The sequence below is a fragment of the Doryrhamphus excisus genome, chromosome 12 (genome assembly GCF_030265055.1).
Source record: "Doryrhamphus excisus isolate RoL2022-K1 chromosome 12, RoL_Dexc_1.0, whole genome shotgun sequence".
NCBI lineage: Eukaryota > Metazoa > Chordata > Actinopteri > Syngnathiformes > Syngnathidae > Doryrhamphus > Doryrhamphus excisus.
This window is the reverse complement of record NC_080477.1, coordinates 19,330,134-19,350,116: the sequence shown is the minus strand read 5'-3', so window position 1 is coordinate 19,350,116 and position 19,983 is coordinate 19,330,134. Positions and strand designations below refer to the sequence as shown.

Here is a 19,983-nt window from a genome sequence, read left to right as displayed (position 1 = left end):
GCAGCTTCTCTCATCCCCGCCGAGCTCCGACGCCAACGCCGGCTTCCAAGTCGGCGTCCCCCGAGCGTTCCGACGAAGGGCCTCAGCGACTGCCAAGGATGCGATAAATGTTTTAAAGACAGCTGTTGACCTATTATTGCGACGCCACCAGAGAGGCGCATTAGAGGCATGAGTGTTTACAAGGAGGAACACGGCGTTAAATAAAGCAATGGTGCTAATGTCGCTGAGGGCCTGGCGCGCACAAACAAATTGTCAGTCAAACAGCGCGCGATTCTTTGATTGCAACAATAATTAGCCTGCAGTGTTAAAGTCCTCTGGCGTCATAAATAAAATATGGCAGAGATAATGGATTTACGTTCAATAATTCATATTATGCAGTGATGTAGTGGGAGCGTAACACGTTGCTTACACAAATATCATCAAACACATTTATTGACAGCTAGCATTCTATCACTAATCACCGTCCTCTAAATGCCGTATGGATTGATCAGCATCACATGATCTGGCCTGGGTCTACAGGTCTGTTCAGCTGGACCGGGGTCAAACAGACGGCTCGTGTAAAGATCCGGAGCCAGCTGGAGAGCCATGAGTCCAACACAGAAAAGTCCACAAGAGGCGGTGGAGGAGGCGGGTGGAGTTCCTGGAAGAGGCCGATATGAATGATGTGGACACAACATTAGGTACACCCGGGATCCAAGTGGTGCATCTGCCTTCGCAAAGAAGGTAATTTTTAAAAAGTACATTTATGAACAAACAAGTGCTCTTAAATTGTAAAAAAATATTTAGTATTTTTATTTACTTACTGACGATAACAATCACAAATTTACATAACTTGATTCTCAAGATATTATGACTTTTTTTCGAGTAAAATAACTTTTTTCTCGTAAATGTACGACTTTATCCATGTAAATTCAATACTTTTTTTCATAAATATACAACTTTTATGTACAAAATTTACAACTTTTTTCTCATAAATTTATGGCTTTATTGTCAAAAATGTATGACTTTTTTACTCAAGCATTTGCAATTTTATTCTCATAATACTACAACTTTTTTCTCATTAATATACGACTTGATTCTCATAGCATTATGACTCTTAGTATTATTAAGTTATTAAGTTAAGTCTCCTAAATGTACGACACTATTCTTGGAATCTCGTGAATTTATGACTTTACTTTCATAATATTACAACTTTTTTTTTCTCATAAATACAGTACTTATAGTCATAGTATTATGACTTTTTTCCTTGTAATTTGACGACTTTTCTATTCTCATAAATGTGTAACTATTTGTCTCCGGAATTTATAATTTTATTCCCATAATATTCTGACTTTTTTCTCAGAAATTTATGACTTTATTTTCTCAGAAATATATGGGTTTTTATTGTAAATGTACTTTTTTTTTTACTTGTAAATGTACAACTTTATTCTCATTAATTTACTACTTTATTCTCAAAATCTCTCATATTTATGACTCTTAGTATTATAACGTTTTTCCTCCTAAATGTACGACTCTATTCCCAGAATTTCGTGAATTTATGACTTTACTTTCATAATATAATTACTTTTTTTTCATAAATATAGTACTTATAGTCATAGTATTACGACTTTTTTCCTTGTAATTTGACGACTTTTCTATTCTCAGAAATGTGTGACTATTTGTCTCTGGAATTTATAATTTTATTCCTGTCAAATTATTCCCAGCCTTTTTTTCTCAGAAATTTACGACTTTATTTTCTCAGAATTATATGGTTTTTTATTGTAAATTTATAATTTTTTTACTTGTAAAAGTACAACTTTATACTCATTAATTTACTACTTTATTCTCAAAATATCTCATATTTATGACTCTTAGTATTATAATGTTTTTTTTCTCCTAAATGTACGACTCTATTCCGGGAATCTCGTGAATTTATGACTTTGCTAATATTATGACTTTTTTTTCTCATAAATATAGTATTTATAGTCATAGTATTATGACTTTTTGCCTTGTAATTTGACGACTTTTCTATTCTCATAAATGTGTGACATTTGTCTCAGGAATTTATAATTTTATTCCCCTAATATTCAGACTTTTTTCTCAGAAATTTATGACTTTATTTTCTCAGAATTATATGGGTTTTTATTGTAAATTTACAATTTTTTTTACTTGTAAATGTACAACTTTATTCTCATTAATTTACTACTTTATTCTCAAAATTTCTGATATTTTTTTAATGTGGCCCTGAGACGTTTTACTAAATTTTTGTGGCTTCTTCCTCCACCTCTAAACCCCGACAACATTTTGCAGAAGTATGTTTTGTCCTTGTATTTACCATTGCACTATGTTAAAATGACAAACCAGAGAATGAGTCGACATGTATTGTTTGTAACTATTAAGTAGAAATCCGCTCAAGTCGATGCAATCACAGCAACACGAATCCAAGAAAGAACATTTCAGGCGCAGAGGCTCCCCTTCCTACAGAAAACAATTTACATGCAAATCAAACCTTATCATCTCCCTTTGCCACTTTCAGTGTGCACAGTTGCATTCATTGCCGTTCAGCATTTTCTGTAGGACAAAGCAGACAGTCGCTGTGTTGTCACTTATTTACAGGAGCCTGTTTTCTATAACGCTACATGAAATAAAGTGAGCAATGGATGCAAAATTAATTCCGCAGCAGTGGAAAAATGAACTGAGCAGATTATATTAGAGAGTCCTGACTGTTGTGTGTGTTAAGTGGAAGGGTGACTTGGATGAAGGTGCAAGGCACACTTAAGGCCAGCAGAGGGAGACGTTGCCTATGTTTTTTATGTTTGTTTTTTTTTAATCCCTAATGGAAGGGTTATTTTTAAAATGTATGTATAATATTTCCTATTGTAATTTCCTATAAGTATTATAATAGAGTAAATATATTTAATGTAATTTCTATATTATTATTATTTAATGTAATTTAAGAAATACCATATCGCAGTGCTACAGAAGCAATTATAAATTATTATTCATATATTATAAAAATGTATTACATAAGTATATTCAATAACTTATTTTAAAATGCATGAATAATTAATAATAAATACATAAATTGCTGTATTTAATTTTTTCCCAAAACTATTTTGTTCAAGAGTCATAAAAAGAAAATCTTATTAAAAGAAATATTTATTAATACTCAATATTTGTAATGATTTGTAATCATTTAAATTGGACAAAATTGATTATTTTAGACTGTAAAGAAATTAAATTTTTTATTTTATTTATTTATTTATTTATTAAGAATTAAATTCCATTTCATTTGGAAAAAATATAATTATTTTATCTAACCTGTGACATACGTAATAATAATAAAGTAATCATTATAAAGACGTCATTGTGATTATTGTGATTATTTTGTTTATTCATATCAATATTGACTTTGCTGTAGTTGGTCTCTCTAATGGAGTTCCAATGAGCACAATCGAAGATGCATTATCTTCTTTCAGAGGGCCAAATTTGCGTTGCAGTGATTTGGCCACCAGATGTCGCTATTGAAACATTTTCAAAGTAGCTGCACAATACTTGCTTTTACTGTAGTCCAATAGTCCTGAATACAATCACAATGTAAACACGCTGTTTTCACTTGTGTTATGGCAAGACAGGGGGGACAGGACATTGATTTAATATATATTAAAGTTTAATAATACATCTTTTGTGCAAAAATGATAAAAATCAACATGAATCTTTAAGTGTGGCTAGAAGTATACAGCAGGGAATCAACTAACATTGGCACAATCTCATGCAAACAAAGGTTATTTTACACATTTGAAGCATTAAGTCATCACTGCCCAGTCTGTGTTCTGTTTTCTTCACTGCTCTGAGGCTGCGCACTAAAAGAGAGAGAGAGAGAGAGGAAAAAAGTGCATATGCAAGCAAAAAGTGAGAAAGTTCATAGGAGTGGAGTTGCAGGGTGTCCCACTAAGGAAAAGAAAGAAAGAAAGAGAAAAAAAAAAGGAAAACCTCCTCCAGAAGAGAAGCACAGGCGACACAAGCAAGAAGGACTGCAAGAGACTAACTATTAGACATCTAGAAGTGTTTTTTCCCACACAAAAATGGCTTTTGTGTCGCAATTTAGCAGGGCTGGGATTGTCCTCAGTTGTTTTTTGCTGCACTTCATCAACTTTAAAGCAACGATTGCTGCCCCTTCTCCTATCATCAGATTCCCTGGGGATGATACTCCCAGGACAGACAAAGAAGTTGCACTGGTAAGCTGCTTTTAGCTCATTATGCATAATTTTCAAGATCATTTTGACATATTTTCCTTTATGTCGTCCTTTTTTACAGCGCTATCTGAACACGTTTTACGGGTGCCCACAAGACAGATGTAACCTGATGGTGCTCAAGGACACCTTAAAGAAAATGCAAAAGTTCTTCTCCCTGCAAGAAACCGGAGAGGTCGATGCCAAAACTGTGGAGATCATGAAAAAGCCCCGTTGTGGCGTTCCAGATGTGGCCAATTACAACTTCTTTCACAGGAAACCAATGTGGCAGAAGAAAGACATCACCTACAGGTCAGAACACAGATTTATTTTGTGTTTTTTACAGGAATTTTGTAGTGTTGACAACATGCCTGGCTACTGGAAAGGGTACAAAAAGTTTTCCCAAACTTTTTCAACCCAATTTACAAAATATGGTTCTCAATTCCCTCTTAAACGTTAGCACTTTAGCTCCACATAAACAACTTTAGAATTAAAAAAAAAAAGCACCTTTTTTGAACTCGGTAAATAGATTTAATAAATAACGTAGTCTTTTAAGTCTACACCATACATGTTGGAATTCATGTTTACACTCAATGAAAACCACAGCTGTCCCAGTGGCGGCAGCACTCATGCATGGCACTTTTGCACTATTACCACTGTGCTTGACTGGAGGCAAGACACAATAGTCTTAATACATTTAATATTTGCAAGACCTCCCAAAAAAAAAACTATAAACTATAAAAAAAAACATATTAGGAAAGCAGGACGTGAACAAATGTAACAGTTACTGGTGTTGTTATGGGTGTTGGAGCTGGCCCTCAGAAGTCAAACACAAGCTTCTTTGTCTTACTAGACAAATTAAAATTAAAATTAAAATTAAAATTAAAATTAAAATTAAAATTAAAATTAAAATTAAAATTAAAATTATTAATTTACAAAATGTAAAAAAATAACTTAAATTATATTATGAAAGCAGGAAGTGAACAAATGTAACAGGTACTGATTGTAAAAGTACCAAATGAAGCGGTAGGATTTAATAAGCTTTGCTTCTTCCTACTCCTTTTGGACATGTGGAACTGGGAACTGATTATGTGATGCATTCAATTGTAATCTGATGCATGTTCAAATGAAATAAAACCATTACCATTACCATAACCATTACCATAACCATTACATTTTATCTGCCATAGTAGTTTTCTCATGATGCCACCACTAAGAGGCAGCAAAATCAACAAAGTGTAAAAGTGTGATGATAACCATAGAACAGGAATTGGACTTATTGCGACAAAACTGACTTTTTTTGGCCCTGAAATGTTTTTATTTGAGTAAAGAATTGTTGTACACTTTTACCGGAGAAGTGTTATTAGCACTAAAGCTACATAAATGTTGTTGTTGTTTTGTTTGTGACATACTCATGCTGACTCAGACTGAACACTGTTTTGTTTGAGGTATTTTCAAGCTTCAAAACACCATTATCAAGTAAACTAACCCCCACAGTTTTCCACTAAAAACTGACCCTAAAGAGGCCCCTTGCAGGCAAAAATGCATGATCTAAAATGTGTTTACATATTCAAATGGACCACAACTTGTCCCAGTTTGACCCCCCCCCCTAAGCAAACCCTTCCCTCCCCTTCAACATTCCCCAAACGCCACTCTCCCATCCAGTGGACCATGAAGTGCATTCTTACAGTGTGTGTGTGTGTGTCAGGTCTTGTGTTATGGAGTTTTCCAGCTTTATCCAGATGAGTGGTTTTATGTACCCCCAGCTTGTCTGCCTGGACTATTATTCACCACAATGATTCATGGTCATAATGTTGGCTGGCAACCCCCCCTACAGCTGAATTCTTCTTCCAAAATCTTTGCTTCCCTGCTTCAGAATCCTGGGCTACAGCCCTGATCTTGACGAGGAGGTCATTAATGACGCTTTCTTCCGAGCATTCAAAGTGTGGAGTGACGTCACGCCGCTCTCGTTCAACCGCCTCATGGACGGAGAAGCGGATATTATGATCAACTTTGGACGCAATGGTAAGTGACTTAGCTGATAGGCTAATTAGACTAGCTTCTTCTTTTCAACCTTAATAATGATTTTGAGTGCATGCGAAAGTGGGTAGGAAAATGTAGTTGCACCACACAGCAGGAACAGAACCAATATTGTAATAGTAGTAAGGAAAAGTAGTGCTCAAATTGAGTTTCACACCAACAGCTGGGTAGTGTAATCACATTTGAAAGCGCATGTAGAGGGAGATAAAGAAGAAAGAAGTGTAATACCTTATTTATAACCGTAATATTTTCATAGTGTTTAACCTTCTAGATGTGTTTTTTTAACATTATGACAGCCCTCTTGACATAAAATAACACTCCTACAGTCACTTGTATTACCCAATGTAGTAGTAGTAGTAATGTAGTAGATGTAGTAGATGATAACATTTTCAGACATACTACATAAAACTGTAAATGTTACTGTATAATGTTATTTTCTGCCGCTTATCCTCACGAGGGTCGTGGGGCAAGAGGCGGGGTACATCCTGGACTGGTGGCCAGCCAATCACAGGGCACATATAGACAAACAACCATTCACACTCACATTCATACCTATGGACAATTTGGAGTCGCCAATTAACCTAGCATGTTTTTTTTTGGAATGTGGGAGGAAACCGGAGTACCCGGAGAAAACCCACATCCACATCCATATGCAAACTCCACACAGAGATGGCTGAGGGTGGAATTGAACTTGGGTCTCCTAGCTGTCAGGTCTGCGCGCTAACCACACGACCACCATGCAGCCCAGCAAAGGATTACTGAATGAAAAGTTTATTTACCTAAATTTGTCAAAAAAAAAATATTTAGGGCACAAAGTGTTGCTTAATGTTAGTACAGTAAACCTCGGATATATCAGACTCGGATATATCGGAAATTCGCTCACAACGGACAGATAAAAAAGAACCGATTTTTCTGTAATGCATTTCTAATAAAAATTCATTGCATATATCAGATTTTTTATAACGGATTTCGCCTATTTCGGACAAAATCTCCAGTCCCGTTCCAATGCATTTCCATTAAATTTCCCTCACATATATCGGATGGGCGCATCGTGGCGCTCCGATTCGCCGAATCGTGACAGGCCGCTATACGACGTCATTTGCAGCGTTTGCAGCGTTGCCTGCGCGTCCAGGTACATTGGAAACATAGTCAAGGAAGTGCCTTTTTATAACGGATAAAATCCGATTTACGCATATATCGGATTTATATCCGGTATATGCGTAAATCGGATTTCGCTTATATCGGACAAAACCAGTGGGAACAATTGAATCCGATATATCCGAGGTTTACTGTATACAGTTTGTGAGCTACATTGCTAACATTACGTTAGCCTATTTGCTGAAAAAAAAAACACAAAATGATCAAACTTGCAAAGCCTAAGTCTGAAACTGACTGACAGATAGTTGGTAGAGCTCTAGTCTTTATTTAATATGTGTAGCAAAGCCTTTTTTTTTCCAATGTATACATGTATACTGTATTTTCTGGACTATAAGTCACTCTGGAGTATAAGTCGCACAAGGCCAGAAATGCATAATTAGGTAGAAAAAAACATACATAAGTCGCACTGGAGTACAAGTTGCATTTTTTGTGGGTAATTTATTTTATAAACTACTTGACCAAAACAGACATTACGTCCTCTTGGAAGGCAAGTTCTAACAATAAAAGAATAGAGAACAGGCTGAATAGGTGTAAGATATGCTAACACAATGCTTATTCAGCTACACAAAAAATAAACATAAACAGAAAAGGTGTCCAGTGTTTATGTAACATAAAGAGTTTTTTTCATTTATAAGTCGCTCTGGAGTATAAGTCACAGGAACAGCCAACCTATGAAAAAATAAGTGTGACTTATAGTCCGGAAAATACGGTAAATGTAGGCGTCTCTTCTTATTCTCTTCTTCTAAACAAGCTGTGTTTCATCAACAGAACATGGAGATGGTTACCCGTTTGATGGAAAAGACGGCCTCTTGGCTCATGCGTTCGCTCCTGGACCGGGAATCGGTGGCGACTCCCACTTTGACGATGATGAACAGTGGACGCTGGGAGAGGGCCAAGGTAAAGGACATGGAAACTCGAGATACTCCTCAGAGATTGTTTTGTTGAACATTGTGGGGCTTAGCATGAAAAAAAAAATATTACAAGCCGATCTGGAAGACGAACACAACGAAAAACTCCCACTTGCACATCCTGACCCAGATACATAGATCTTGACCCACTTGGTGAAATTCTTGTTCTAACAGTGGTGAAGGTGAAGTTCGGGAACGCGGATGGCGAGTTCTGCAAGTTCCCCTTCCTGTTCATGGGCACTGAGTACAACAGCTGCACGTCTCAGGGTCGCGATGACGGCTTCCTGTGGTGCTCCACCTCGTACAACTTCGATGAAGATGGCAAATATGGCTTCTGTCCTCACGAACGTAGGTTACATGAGAGAACATCATGTTTACACTTGCACAATAACCGATTTGTTTGTCCACTTCCTTTGTTTACTGTTGACCGAGAAGCACAAGTCCAAACGGTAGTGAGTTATTTCTGTTGGACAGACAGAAAGTAGGCTGCACTATCTGCCAGGAAAGTGTTTCTCGTCCAAGTTTCTGCCCCACTTTTGAGGAACTAGACTTTGTTTTGTTTATCAGTGTTGTGTTGCATTGTTAGAACACGAGCACATGTGTGTCACAGATATGTAAAACCTGTTTTACATCATGTAAACATGACTTTCTACACATCAAGTATCCTTGGCCTTTCCTTTGCATTGCAGTGCTGTTCACCCTGGGCGGAAACGGTGATGGCGCCGCATGTAAATTCCCCTTCACCTTCCAGGGCGAGAAGTATGACGGATGCACCACGGCGGGCAGGGACGACGGTTACCGTTGGTGTTCCACCACTGACAACTACGACCAGGACAAAACCTTTGGCTTCTGCCCCGAGACTGGTTGGTGGTATTTTCTTCTTCTCTTTGATTTTATCAGCTGTAGACTAGTCTGCTTGATTCTCTCCAAAAGGGAAGGAAGCTCCATTTGTGGATTTCTGGACTTTCTTATCAACTGCTGAAGGCCTGTAGAGTAGGGATGGGTTAAACAATTATTTCTGTAATCGATTAATCTAGAAAATAGTTTTTCGATGCGTCGATTAATCCCTGAAAGTCCCTGAAAACATAAACCACAAACACAGGGGTCTCAAACTCGCGGCCCGCGGGCCAAATGTGGGCCACAGGACACTAGTTTGAGGCCCCCTGTCTTGATATGAAAGTTTAATGTTAGATGCTGGATGCTGTATGGTATCATGTACCCAGAAAAAATTATTACGTTTGATTAATGTTCATGTTAAAGGTTAAATAACTGTTAATAGTTATCCTCCCTATCCGTGTGGAAGTGGTACGTTTTTGGCTATTTAAGTTTAAAGGAAATAACTTGAAGGCTACCGTTTAGGTCGCTAGCTCTCTAGTTTGTGAGTTAGCATGTGTCGCAAGACCCTGCAGTTGCGCAATATGTTGTAAATAAAAAGAGAATAAATGTGACTATAGTCGTGTTTTGTCATGTCTACAGGGCTCTAATAATGCTTTGTTCATTTTAATCTGAAAAAAATAATTTGTCTACCCACCAACTATATGTGGTTTCTTAAGTTTTTACTATTTGCTGTTTTATTATTATTATTATATTTATTTATTACTGATTGATTTTCTTTATTCTTGATTTGTTTATTTATTTTTCATCTTATTTTGTGTAGAAAAATAAAAATTAAGATATTTGAGAACAGTTTTTTTTTTTGGAAAACCCAGCCTCGCCCAGACCCTAGCTCCAGTAGCCCCCAAGTAAATTGAGTTTGAGACCCCTGCACAAACACATGCAAAGGTTAATAAAAATATATATTTCTAAATGAGCCATCTGATAATCAAGGCTTTACTGCAGGGGTGGGCAAACTACGGCCCGGGGGCCACATGCGGCCCACCAAGCGTTTGAATCCGGCCCGCCAGTTGCTTTCTAAGTAACTTCAACTTTTAACATACAAACTGGCAACATGACTTGCAAGTCGGATGTCTGATTTAGTAAAAAATAAACAACAAAACTGTCAAATTAAATGACATAGTTTGATGTGGTGTGATGTTTAAAGTGCTCCTAAAAAAGGGACATGAGAACATACAACTGATATAGGATAACAATTTAAAGATAAAATTAGACAAATAATTCAAGGAAAATGATAAGCATAAAATAGTGTGTGTGTGTTAAATATATGTTCTGGCCCCCCAGACAATTTTGTTAACTCAATGCGGCCCTCGAGTCCAAATATTTGCCCACCCCTGCTTTACTGACTTTGGTCGGAAGGAGGGTTCAGAGTTGGACAGGGTTTGAGGGTATAAAAGTAGAACCGCTGAAGGTACCACCCCGTCTTTTACATAAAAGCTGAACCTGTCGTTGGTCCTTGCAGCCATGTCAACAATCGGAGGAAACAGCGAGGGCAGCCCATGCGCCTTTCCCTTCACCTTTTTGGGCGACACGTACGAGGCGTGCACGTCGTCCGGCCGCAGCGATGGCAAGATGTGGTGCGCTACGACCAAAAGTTACGATGACGACCGCAAGTGGGGTTTCTGTCCAGATCAAGGTAGATGTTGACAATTCTTTGTTGAAGCACATCTGCTAAGGAGATCTTTTTTTAAAATTTTATCCCGTGTTTTGTTTTTCCAGGGTACAGTTTATTCCTGGTGGCTGCTCACGAGTTCGGTCACGCCCTCGGCTTGGAGCACTCTCAAGACCCTGGTGCACTGATGGCCCCCGTCTACACCTTCACCAAAGACTTCAGACTTTCTAGTGACGACATCAATGGCATACAGGAGCTTTATGGTGAGAAGAAAATACCACAGTTTTTTTTTTATTACAGGCCAGGGAATAACAATTGACCTTTATTATTATTATTCACAGGCGTTCCTACAGACAAACCTCTACCTCCAACCCAGGGACCCGTTACACCGATGGACATCTGTAAAGAACCTGTTACCTTTGATGCTGTCGCTCAAATTAGAGGAGAGACCTTCTTCTTCAAGGACAGGTAGCCTACCAAAACTGGTGTTTTTGGCGTGTATTCCTTGTTTCTGGATCCTGGATCCTCCCAGCCAGCAGTTCTTGGTTATTTCATCAGTAGCAAAACAATCGTTATTATCCGTAAAAACTGCCTACGTTGCTTCACAGGCGCCGATGAGTAATGTAAGTACTGTAGTTAGTCACGCAGTGGTTAAAGTGCTACATCAGGCTTTTTTTTTGGAAAGCACTAGGAAGTTGTTTTTGCTGAGACTCACACTACAAAGTAAAAACAACTTTTATGATCATAACAATCTGAAATAGACTGAAGCAAACAAAACCTCAAAATCTGCTTTTACCCAATTGCTACATTGGAGCTCACAATCTCACTCATATTCTCTGCCTGCCTTGAAACGTTTTGGCTCGTTGTTCGGAAATCAAGCTGTGCTGAAATTTGAGTCTGTGTTGACTCATGATGCTCAAGGAGTTCAAGCACATACTTGGAGTTTAACGTCAGATAGACTCAACTTATTTCAAGTCTCAATGGTAGGTTCCTGTCGATGCATTTCTCTCATCATTTTCCCTTACAGATTAATCCAAAATGCCAGGCAGAGGAGAGACCCTGTATTTGTATACAAACACCAGTCACATAGTCGCTTAAAAAAACAAGACTGTACTAAAATAATCATCCTATTGATAATTAAAAATAATATTGGCAAGTAAATATCTATTTTGCAAACACATTTTAAGACTATTTTCCCACTTTTTCCTATTTTAATATAATAATAATAATAATAATAATAATAATAATAATAATAATAATAATAATAAATAATAATAATAATAATAACAATAATAATAATAATAATAATCATTATTATCATTATTATTATTATTATTAGTATAACTAATAATAATAATAATGATAATTATTATTATTATATTAAAATAGGAAAAGTGGGAAAATAATAATAATAATAATTATTATTATTATTATTATATTAAAATAGGGAAAAGCAGGAAAATAGTCTTAAAATGTGTTTGCAAAATAGATATTTACTTGCCAATATTATTTTTAATTATCAATATGATGATTATTTTAGTACAGTCTTGTTTTTTAATAATAGATTTATAATTTTTTTATAATATTTTTGGTTTTTTAATAATAATAATAATAGATATTATTATTATTATTAATTATTATTATATATAATAATAATATTAATTATTATTATTATATTAATTATATTAATATTAATAATGATATTAATTATTATTGTTGTTGTTATATATAATATTAATAATAATAATATTATTATTATTATTATTATTATTATTATTATTGTTGTTGTTGTTGTTGTTGTTATTAATAATAATAATAATAATAATAATAATTATTATTATTATTATTATTATTATTATTAGTTATACTAATTATAATAATATTATAATATTATATTATAACAACAATAATAATAATAATAATAATTATTTATTTATTTATTTTAAATAGCGCTTTTCAAAAAAACTGAAAATGGAGTTGAATAAAAGCAAGTAAACAGAGTATAAGATACATTAAAATACAACATTCCTTTGTTTATACACTGCTAAAACATGGGTAAAAGTGGGGCACAGCAGTCAGGTATAAAAAGTTAGACATTAAAAACAGATTTAAAGAGGTAGAAATGTTTAAAATATCATTAACAACATTAACATTAATATTACACCAGAATAATAATACATTCCAATATGCAATCATGCAAACATTTTTGCTGTCACTTCATAAATTTGACTCCATCCTCTGCTCTACTTTTAAAAACCGGCCCATCTTTTCGCCTTTCAAAAAACTGGGTCAGTGGAAAAGCGTTTGGGAATCAGTGGTGGTTGTTGTTGTGCAGCTTTATTGCAAATCCAGGCAAGATGGCTCTTGTTCCATTGGGTAGCCTCCAGCCTTTAACGACAACCAGATGCTCATGAATCAGGCTTTTGTGGCTCAGTCCACCAGTGGAGCCCCTACTACTCCCACACTAAAACACTGAGCCCACCTCCATACCCCCATCCTCCTCCTTTTAACCACCCCGTTCTCTTCTTTGTGTCAGGTTCCTGTTCAGGTCTGTCAACTACAGAGCCAAGCCCAGTGGACCCATGCTGGTGGCCACCTACTGGCCGGACCTACCTAGCAAGATAGATGCCGCTTATGAGAACCCACTGGAGGAGAAGACGGTCTTCTTCTCAGGTTGGATGAATAAACTGCTGATTTCTGGCAATATAGTGTCAGAAATAAAAAGTCGGATAACTTTACTTTCTGCTCTTTGGAACATCATGGAGTCATTGGCTGACTCTTTGCAGTGTCTGCCAGAATATCGCAAAGTACTTATTAGTGGTTCTTGACACATTTTTTTGTGTTTTACTAATACAATGATGCTCTTGCTTTCCCATTGGATTTATATAATATGTATTAGCTGGAAAAACACAGCTAGCTAGTATGCTGTCCAGTCTGTTCTTTCACTTTTCAGCACAGATCAAGGCATAGCTTAGTTATTAGCATTAGCATTCTGGCAATCGGCAACAGATAGCACCAAACGAGTCAGAGGTTTTCATCCTGTCACTCACACGTGCCGGTGACCTGCTGGAAAGTGTCAGATTGTTAGCAAGTTAGCAAACAGAGTGTTTATAATGGTCATTTGAAGATTAGGCGGGGCTGCACGGTGATCAAGTGGTTAGCGTGCAGACCTCACAGCTAGGAGACCCAAGTTCAATTCCACCCGCGGCCATCTCTGTGTGGAGTTTGTGGGTTTTCTCTGGGTACTCACTTTCTCTTTCTCTGTTGTTCTTGTTTTTGAGTGTGTCTCGTTGGGACGATGCGTTCAATGCATGTGGTTTTTGCAGTTTCTCAGGTTTTCTTGCTGTTGTCAGTCCCCTCTTGAATAAAATGTCGAAAATTTTCAAAAGACAACCCCTTCACTACTGGCCATTTTAGACAATTTTGACTGATTTACCAAGGCTCAAGGGACTGCACGGCCGTCAAGTGGTTAGCGCGCAGACCTCACAGCTAGGACACCCGAGTTCAATCTCTGTGTGGAGTTTGCATGTTCTCCCCGTGCATGCATGGGTTTTTTTCCGGGTACTCCGGTTTCCTCCCACATTCCAAAAACATGCTAGGTTAATTAGCGACTCCAAATTGTCCATAGGTACGAATTTGAGTGTGAATGGTTGTTTGTCTATATGTGCCCTGTGATTGGCTGGCGACCGGTCCAGGGTGTACCAAAGTCAGCTGGGATAGGTTCCAGTATTCCCTGTGACCCTATTTAGGATAATCGCCATAGAAAATGGATGGATGGATGTTGTTTCTTCTCTTCATCCTCTACATCCTTCCACTTGGCAATATCATCCGTCGACATGGCCTCAATTTCCACAGCTACGCTGATGATATTCAACTATACATTTCTACCACCTCCATCAACTCCAACATCTACTCCACCCTCACCAACTGCTTAGCTGATATCAAAACTTGGATGGAACAAAATTTTCTCAAACTTAATAGTGACAAAACAGATATTATCATCATCGGTCCCAAAAACACCACGGCGCCCACCCATAATTTCCATCTTCAATTTGACAGCGCCACCCTCACTCCATCCCCGCTCATCCGCAACCTTGGTATCCTCCTAGACCCCACCCTTTCATTTGAACCCCACATCAAACAGTTAACCCGGACTGCATTCTTTCATCTTAAGAACATAGCCCGACTCCGTCCATCACTTACATTCTCTGCCGCTGAATCCCTAATCCATGCATTCATCACCTCCAGAATCGACTACTGCAACAGCATTCTCTACGGTACACCATCCAAAACCCTCAACAAACTACAATATATTCAGAACTCCGCTGCCCGCCTCCTCACCTCCACCCGCTCCCGTGAACACATTACCCCTGTCCTCCAAAACCTCCACTGGCTTCCCGTCCCCCAACGCATTCACTTCAAAATTCTTCTCATCACCTACAAAGCCCTCCACGATCTGACCCCCCCATATCTCACAGACCTCCTCCATCCACATAATCCCCCGCGTCCCCTTCGCTCCTCAGACTCCAACCTCCTGGCACTCCCCTGTAAGACCAAGCTCCGAACCTGGGGAGACAGAGCCTTCTCCATCGCTGCCCCCACTCTCTGGAACTCTTTGCCCCATTCACTCCGTGCTTGCCCTGACCTTCCCACCTTCAAAAAACAACTCAAAACCCACCTCTTTAAATCTGTTTTTAATGTCTAACCTTCTATATCTGACTGCTGTGCCCCGCCCCCGCTTTTTTAACTGTGTACTAACCAATGAATGTTGTATTTTGGTGTGTCTTTTATTCTGTTTACTTGCTCTATTCAACTTCATTCTTTTGTAAAGTGTCTTTGAGTATCTTGAAAAGCGCTATACAAATAAAATGTATTATTATTATTTATTATTATTTGTTACAATAGCTGCTATCGTGCTTCCTCCCAGGAAACGAGATGTGGGTCTACAAGGCTGATGAGCTCCAGAAAGGCTACCCCAAGAGGCTCAGCAGCCTCGGCCTCCCGAGCGATGTGGAGCACATCGATGCCGCCTTCAGCTTCAGGAAGAACAGGAAGACTTACCTCTTTGCCGGGGAAAACTTTTGGAGGTGAGGAACAAAACAAAGATTTCCCGAGAGTCTGTCTTTGGTGTTACAACTTTGTGTCCTTATATTTGCAGATATGATGAAAATACTAAGACAATGGACGCCGGTTTCCCTAAACTTATCGCTGAATCCTGGAATGGCATCCCGGATAACATTGACTCTGCTTTCAGTCTCAACGGAATTGGTATTTTCTTTTCTGTTATGTGTTTAGGATACTTTATATTGAAGTACTGCATGGTAACACATGACTCTTAATGTTAGTTTTGCTTGGTTGGTGAAAAGGCGAGTACATGCAGGGTGAAATTTCAGGAATGCAAAGACATTCGGCAAAGACCGCCGTCGGCTTTGGATTGGACGGGAATATTTTGCCAGTGGGGTTTTTTTTCCATTGCGGCTTTCCCGAATATACGCAGCATCAACATCTTGATATAAAGCAAGTCTGTGCAACGCTACAGTCGAGCCTCTGTCTGCTTCCATGATGAGCAACTTTCAGCAGTCTTCATTCATGTGGGCCGTACACTGTTCCGATTAAGGTCTGAATCCAGAGACTGACTTTTGATCATTTAGAGTTTTTTTCCGGATGTTTTGAAACGATCAATGACTCTCCAATCCCTCTCTCTCTGATTGGCTACATAAGAAACCCTTGACAGAGAGTTTATGTTTTTTAAGGGAATGTTTATATTTACCTTTGATGGAGAGTCACCCGTCTTGTTTGGACTGATGCATTCAATGCTGTCTTAGTGACCTTTTTGAGTGTTAAGCTGCTGTGTGATGAGTTTGACACCGTGCATATTATACACTGGAAATTACGGTAAATACAGGAGACTCTCCTTTTGTGGCCACTCGTGTTTTCTTTCTGTCTTCTGTCTCCTCTCGGATTAAACTACCTCCCGAGAAGTACATTTTTGGTGTATAAGCTGCTATTTTCTTCTGAAATTTGGAACCCTACGGTTTCTAATTTATGTCTATGTTCTAATCTTATCACATCTCATGTACTTCAGAACTACTAATAATCGTGGAGGCTCGTGGAGGCAGAAGTTAAAACAGCAGTACTTGTGTTGTTTATTTCTTAGCGACCTTTTTGAGTGTTAAGCTGCTGTGTGATGAGTTTGACACCGTGCATATTATACACTGGAAATTACGGAAAATACAGGAGACTCTCCTTTGGTGGCCACTCGTGTTTTCTTTCTGTCTTCTGTCTCCTCTCGGATTAAACTACCTCCCGAGAAGTACCATCATTTTTGGTGTATAAGCTGCTATTTTTTTCGGAAATTTTGAACCCTACGGTTTCTAATTTATGGCTACGTTCTAATCTTATCACATCTCACGTACTTCAGAACTACTAATAATCGTGGAGGCTCGTGGAGGCAGAAGTTAAAACAGCAGTACTTGTGTTGTTTATTTCTTAGCGACCTTTTTTGAGTGTTAAGCTGCTGTGTGATGAGTTTGACACCGTGCATATTATACACTGGAAATTACGGTAAATACAGGAGACTCTCCATTGTTGTTGTTTATGTCTCGTTAGGATTAATCGGTTCAATGCTGTGTGGTTTACACTTTACTTGTTTTTTTTTTGTGCCCTCAGTCTCCTCTCAGGTAGAATGTGGTTTCTTAGAGAAGTAAATACAACAGACGCTCCCATTGGTATTGTTCGGTAGTGTGTCTCGTTAGTACTTCTCGCAGTTCCTCACCTTTTTTTTTGCTGCCTTCAGTCTCTTTGTCGGATAAAATGTGTTTCTTTGTGAAAATTAATGCAGGATATTGTCTGTTTTTCTTGTTTTTGAGTGTATATATATATACATATATATAGGCAGTGAAGACCAGGTACCTCATGAGCTTGTCAACTCATTGACAATGACAGGAGGCCATAACTCAATGTAACAGTCCGACTCTCAATGTCAGCTTACAAAGAACACTTAACTCATCACACAGCGTCTGAACACTCAAAAGGTATACCTAATATACAGACATGTACATGTATGTATATGCAGTTCGTTTGAGCAAAGCATTCCTTGGAGGACAAGCAGCATCAAAAATGGATGGCTGGCAGTACAATGCTGCCTGTGTCCACCAGAGGGAGGCTGATGTCATTACAGCACCCCAATAAATTCTCTCGTTGGGACGATGCGTTCAATGCATGTGTTTTTTTTTTTTCAGTTTCTCAGGTTTTCTTGGTGTTGTCAGTCGCCTCTTGAATAAAATGTTGGAATTTTCAAAAGACAATCCCTTCACTACCTGGACATTTTCGACAATTTTGACTGATTTATCAAGGCTCACGGGGCTGCACGGCCGTCAAGTGGTTAGCGCGCAGACCTCACAGCTAGGAGACCCGAGTTCAATCCCACCCGCGGCCATCTTCTGTGTGGAGTTTGCATGTTCTCCCCCTTGTATGCATGGGTTTTTCTCCGGGTACTCCGGTTTCCTCCCACGTTTCCATCCGGCCATTTTAGACAATTTTGACTGATTTATCAAGGCTCACAGAATATTGGGTTCCATGGCTGTATAAAATGGAACCTACCAAAAGAAAGAGTGTGCGTACATGCGTGTGCATGTGTTACAATTTCCTGACAATGTGTAACCTTCTGCACGTTACACTCCTCCATGCTCTTCCCCTCCAGATGTAGAAATATGTCTTTTGTATTGAATCAGTTAATACTTGATACCTTAGTTGTCTCTCATTGTTTTTGTTTATTAGCTAGTTTAGTTGTTCGTTATACTTTACATATGTACACATACTAAATCCTTTCCTGTTTTTGTCTTTGGCCAGATTACAGCTACTTCTTCAAAGGCAACCACTATTTCAAACTGGAGGACAGCAGCTTGAAAATTGTCAAGTTAGGTGAAATCACAAAGGACTGGCTCGGCTGTTGAGCGCCTACCCAAAAAAATGCATCCGGCGACTCCCTGTGACGAGGACATTGCCAAGCTAATGTACTCTGTAACCTGAGGCCCGCTTATTGGACCCGTCGTCTACACCATGAAACTCATCGATTTGGTGCTGATGTTCCATCACGTTCCACGTTTTACGCAGATGCACATTTACTACACTATGTACTCTTTTTTTTTTATTGTTGTTGTTGTATTGTTGTCTAGTTTTACTGTAGTTTTGAACCGAGACATCAGGTATGTCCACACTGCATTGAGCGATGAGGTTGTTGTGAACAGTATACGGAATTCATGTAGATGAAGTGTGTAAACTAGGTTTTTATACATATATATATATAAATGTATGTTTTTGACTAGTTAATTTGCTAATAGTTGTGCAATACATTTGAAAAAAATGACTTTTGCACAATCTCTCTGACCGAATATGGTGCTTTTTGAAACTTTTTTTCTTCAGAAAATGCACACAATCGGGTGTCAAACTAATGGAAAGAATTACAATGTACTTTTAGATGATTTCTTTTAATTTGACACCCATTTGTGAATACATGCATTTTTTTTTATGTTTATTTGAGGATGTCCGGAATGGAATATTTGCATATTTCCTCTTGTTAGCACTTTTGTAGGAACTTTGTTTTATTTTTTGACTGAGGTACAGAGAGATTGAAGGTACAGGTTGCCTCTTGAGGTTGTTTAGGTTTGGGTACTGCAGAAATTAGAATTTACTTTCTCCTTGAACGTGTCAGTTGTTTGTTTTTGTGTTGTTTGTAATGCTTGTGCACTTTGTTACTGTCAGCAATAAGGATGGTCATTATAACGTAATATGAAAACGTGTATATGAACTGTATAACACAATACACCATACTAAATAACACTACTTGTTCATATGGGCAGTTGTAGCCTAAATAAAAAATAATGTTGCGCCTTCTAGTGGACATTTCACTAAATAAACAGTTTAATTGTGCTTAATATTTAAGCAGGGTATATAATATAATTATATAATATAAATAATGTTTTACATTCTTGTGATTGCCTTAATGGGGGTTTTTAATGTAAAAAAATATTAATAAATATACTTTATTAACCCTGTGAGGGAATTTAATGTGCAAGCATATTCACACAACGTGTACAAATGTTAATCTACATGAGAAAAATGAAAAGCAAACAAAAAAAATGCACAAGCAATATTCAAT

General features: G+C 37.8%; 1 protein-coding gene across 1 annotated transcript; it reads left to right on the top strand.

Annotated features, from left to right (window-relative positions):
- Positions 1-3,899: 3,899 nt before the first annotated feature.
- Positions 3,900-19,766, top strand: mmp2 (matrix metallopeptidase 2). Its single transcript, XM_058089461.1, has 13 exons — positions 3,900-4,217; positions 4,297-4,523; positions 6,088-6,236; positions 8,178-8,306; positions 8,492-8,665; positions 9,007-9,180; positions 10,674-10,847; positions 10,931-11,086; positions 11,165-11,291; positions 13,360-13,496; positions 15,751-15,910; positions 15,982-16,091; positions 18,675-19,766. Exons 1-13 carry the CDS (start codon positions 4,065-4,067, stop codon positions 18,776-18,778), a joined length of 1,974 nt encoding a protein of 657 aa, XP_057945444.1. The 5' UTR covers positions 3,900-4,064; the 3' UTR covers positions 18,779-19,766.
- Positions 19,767-19,983: the final 217 nt, after the last annotated feature.

Excerpts from the sequence above, each read along its gene's own strand:
- mmp2 (XM_058089461.1), top strand. The coding sequence starts at position 4,065 with ATGGCTTTTGTGTCGCAATTTAGCAGGGCTGGGATTGTCCTCAGTTGT. Across the intron at positions 11,087-11,164 it reads TGGCATACAGGAGCTTTATG|GCGTTCCTACAGACAAACCT; the intron begins GTGAGAAGAAAA and ends TATTATTCACAG. Across the intron at positions 13,497-15,750 it reads GAAGACGGTCTTCTTCTCAG|GAAACGAGATGTGGGTCTAC; the intron begins GTTGGATGAATA and ends GCTTCCTCCCAG.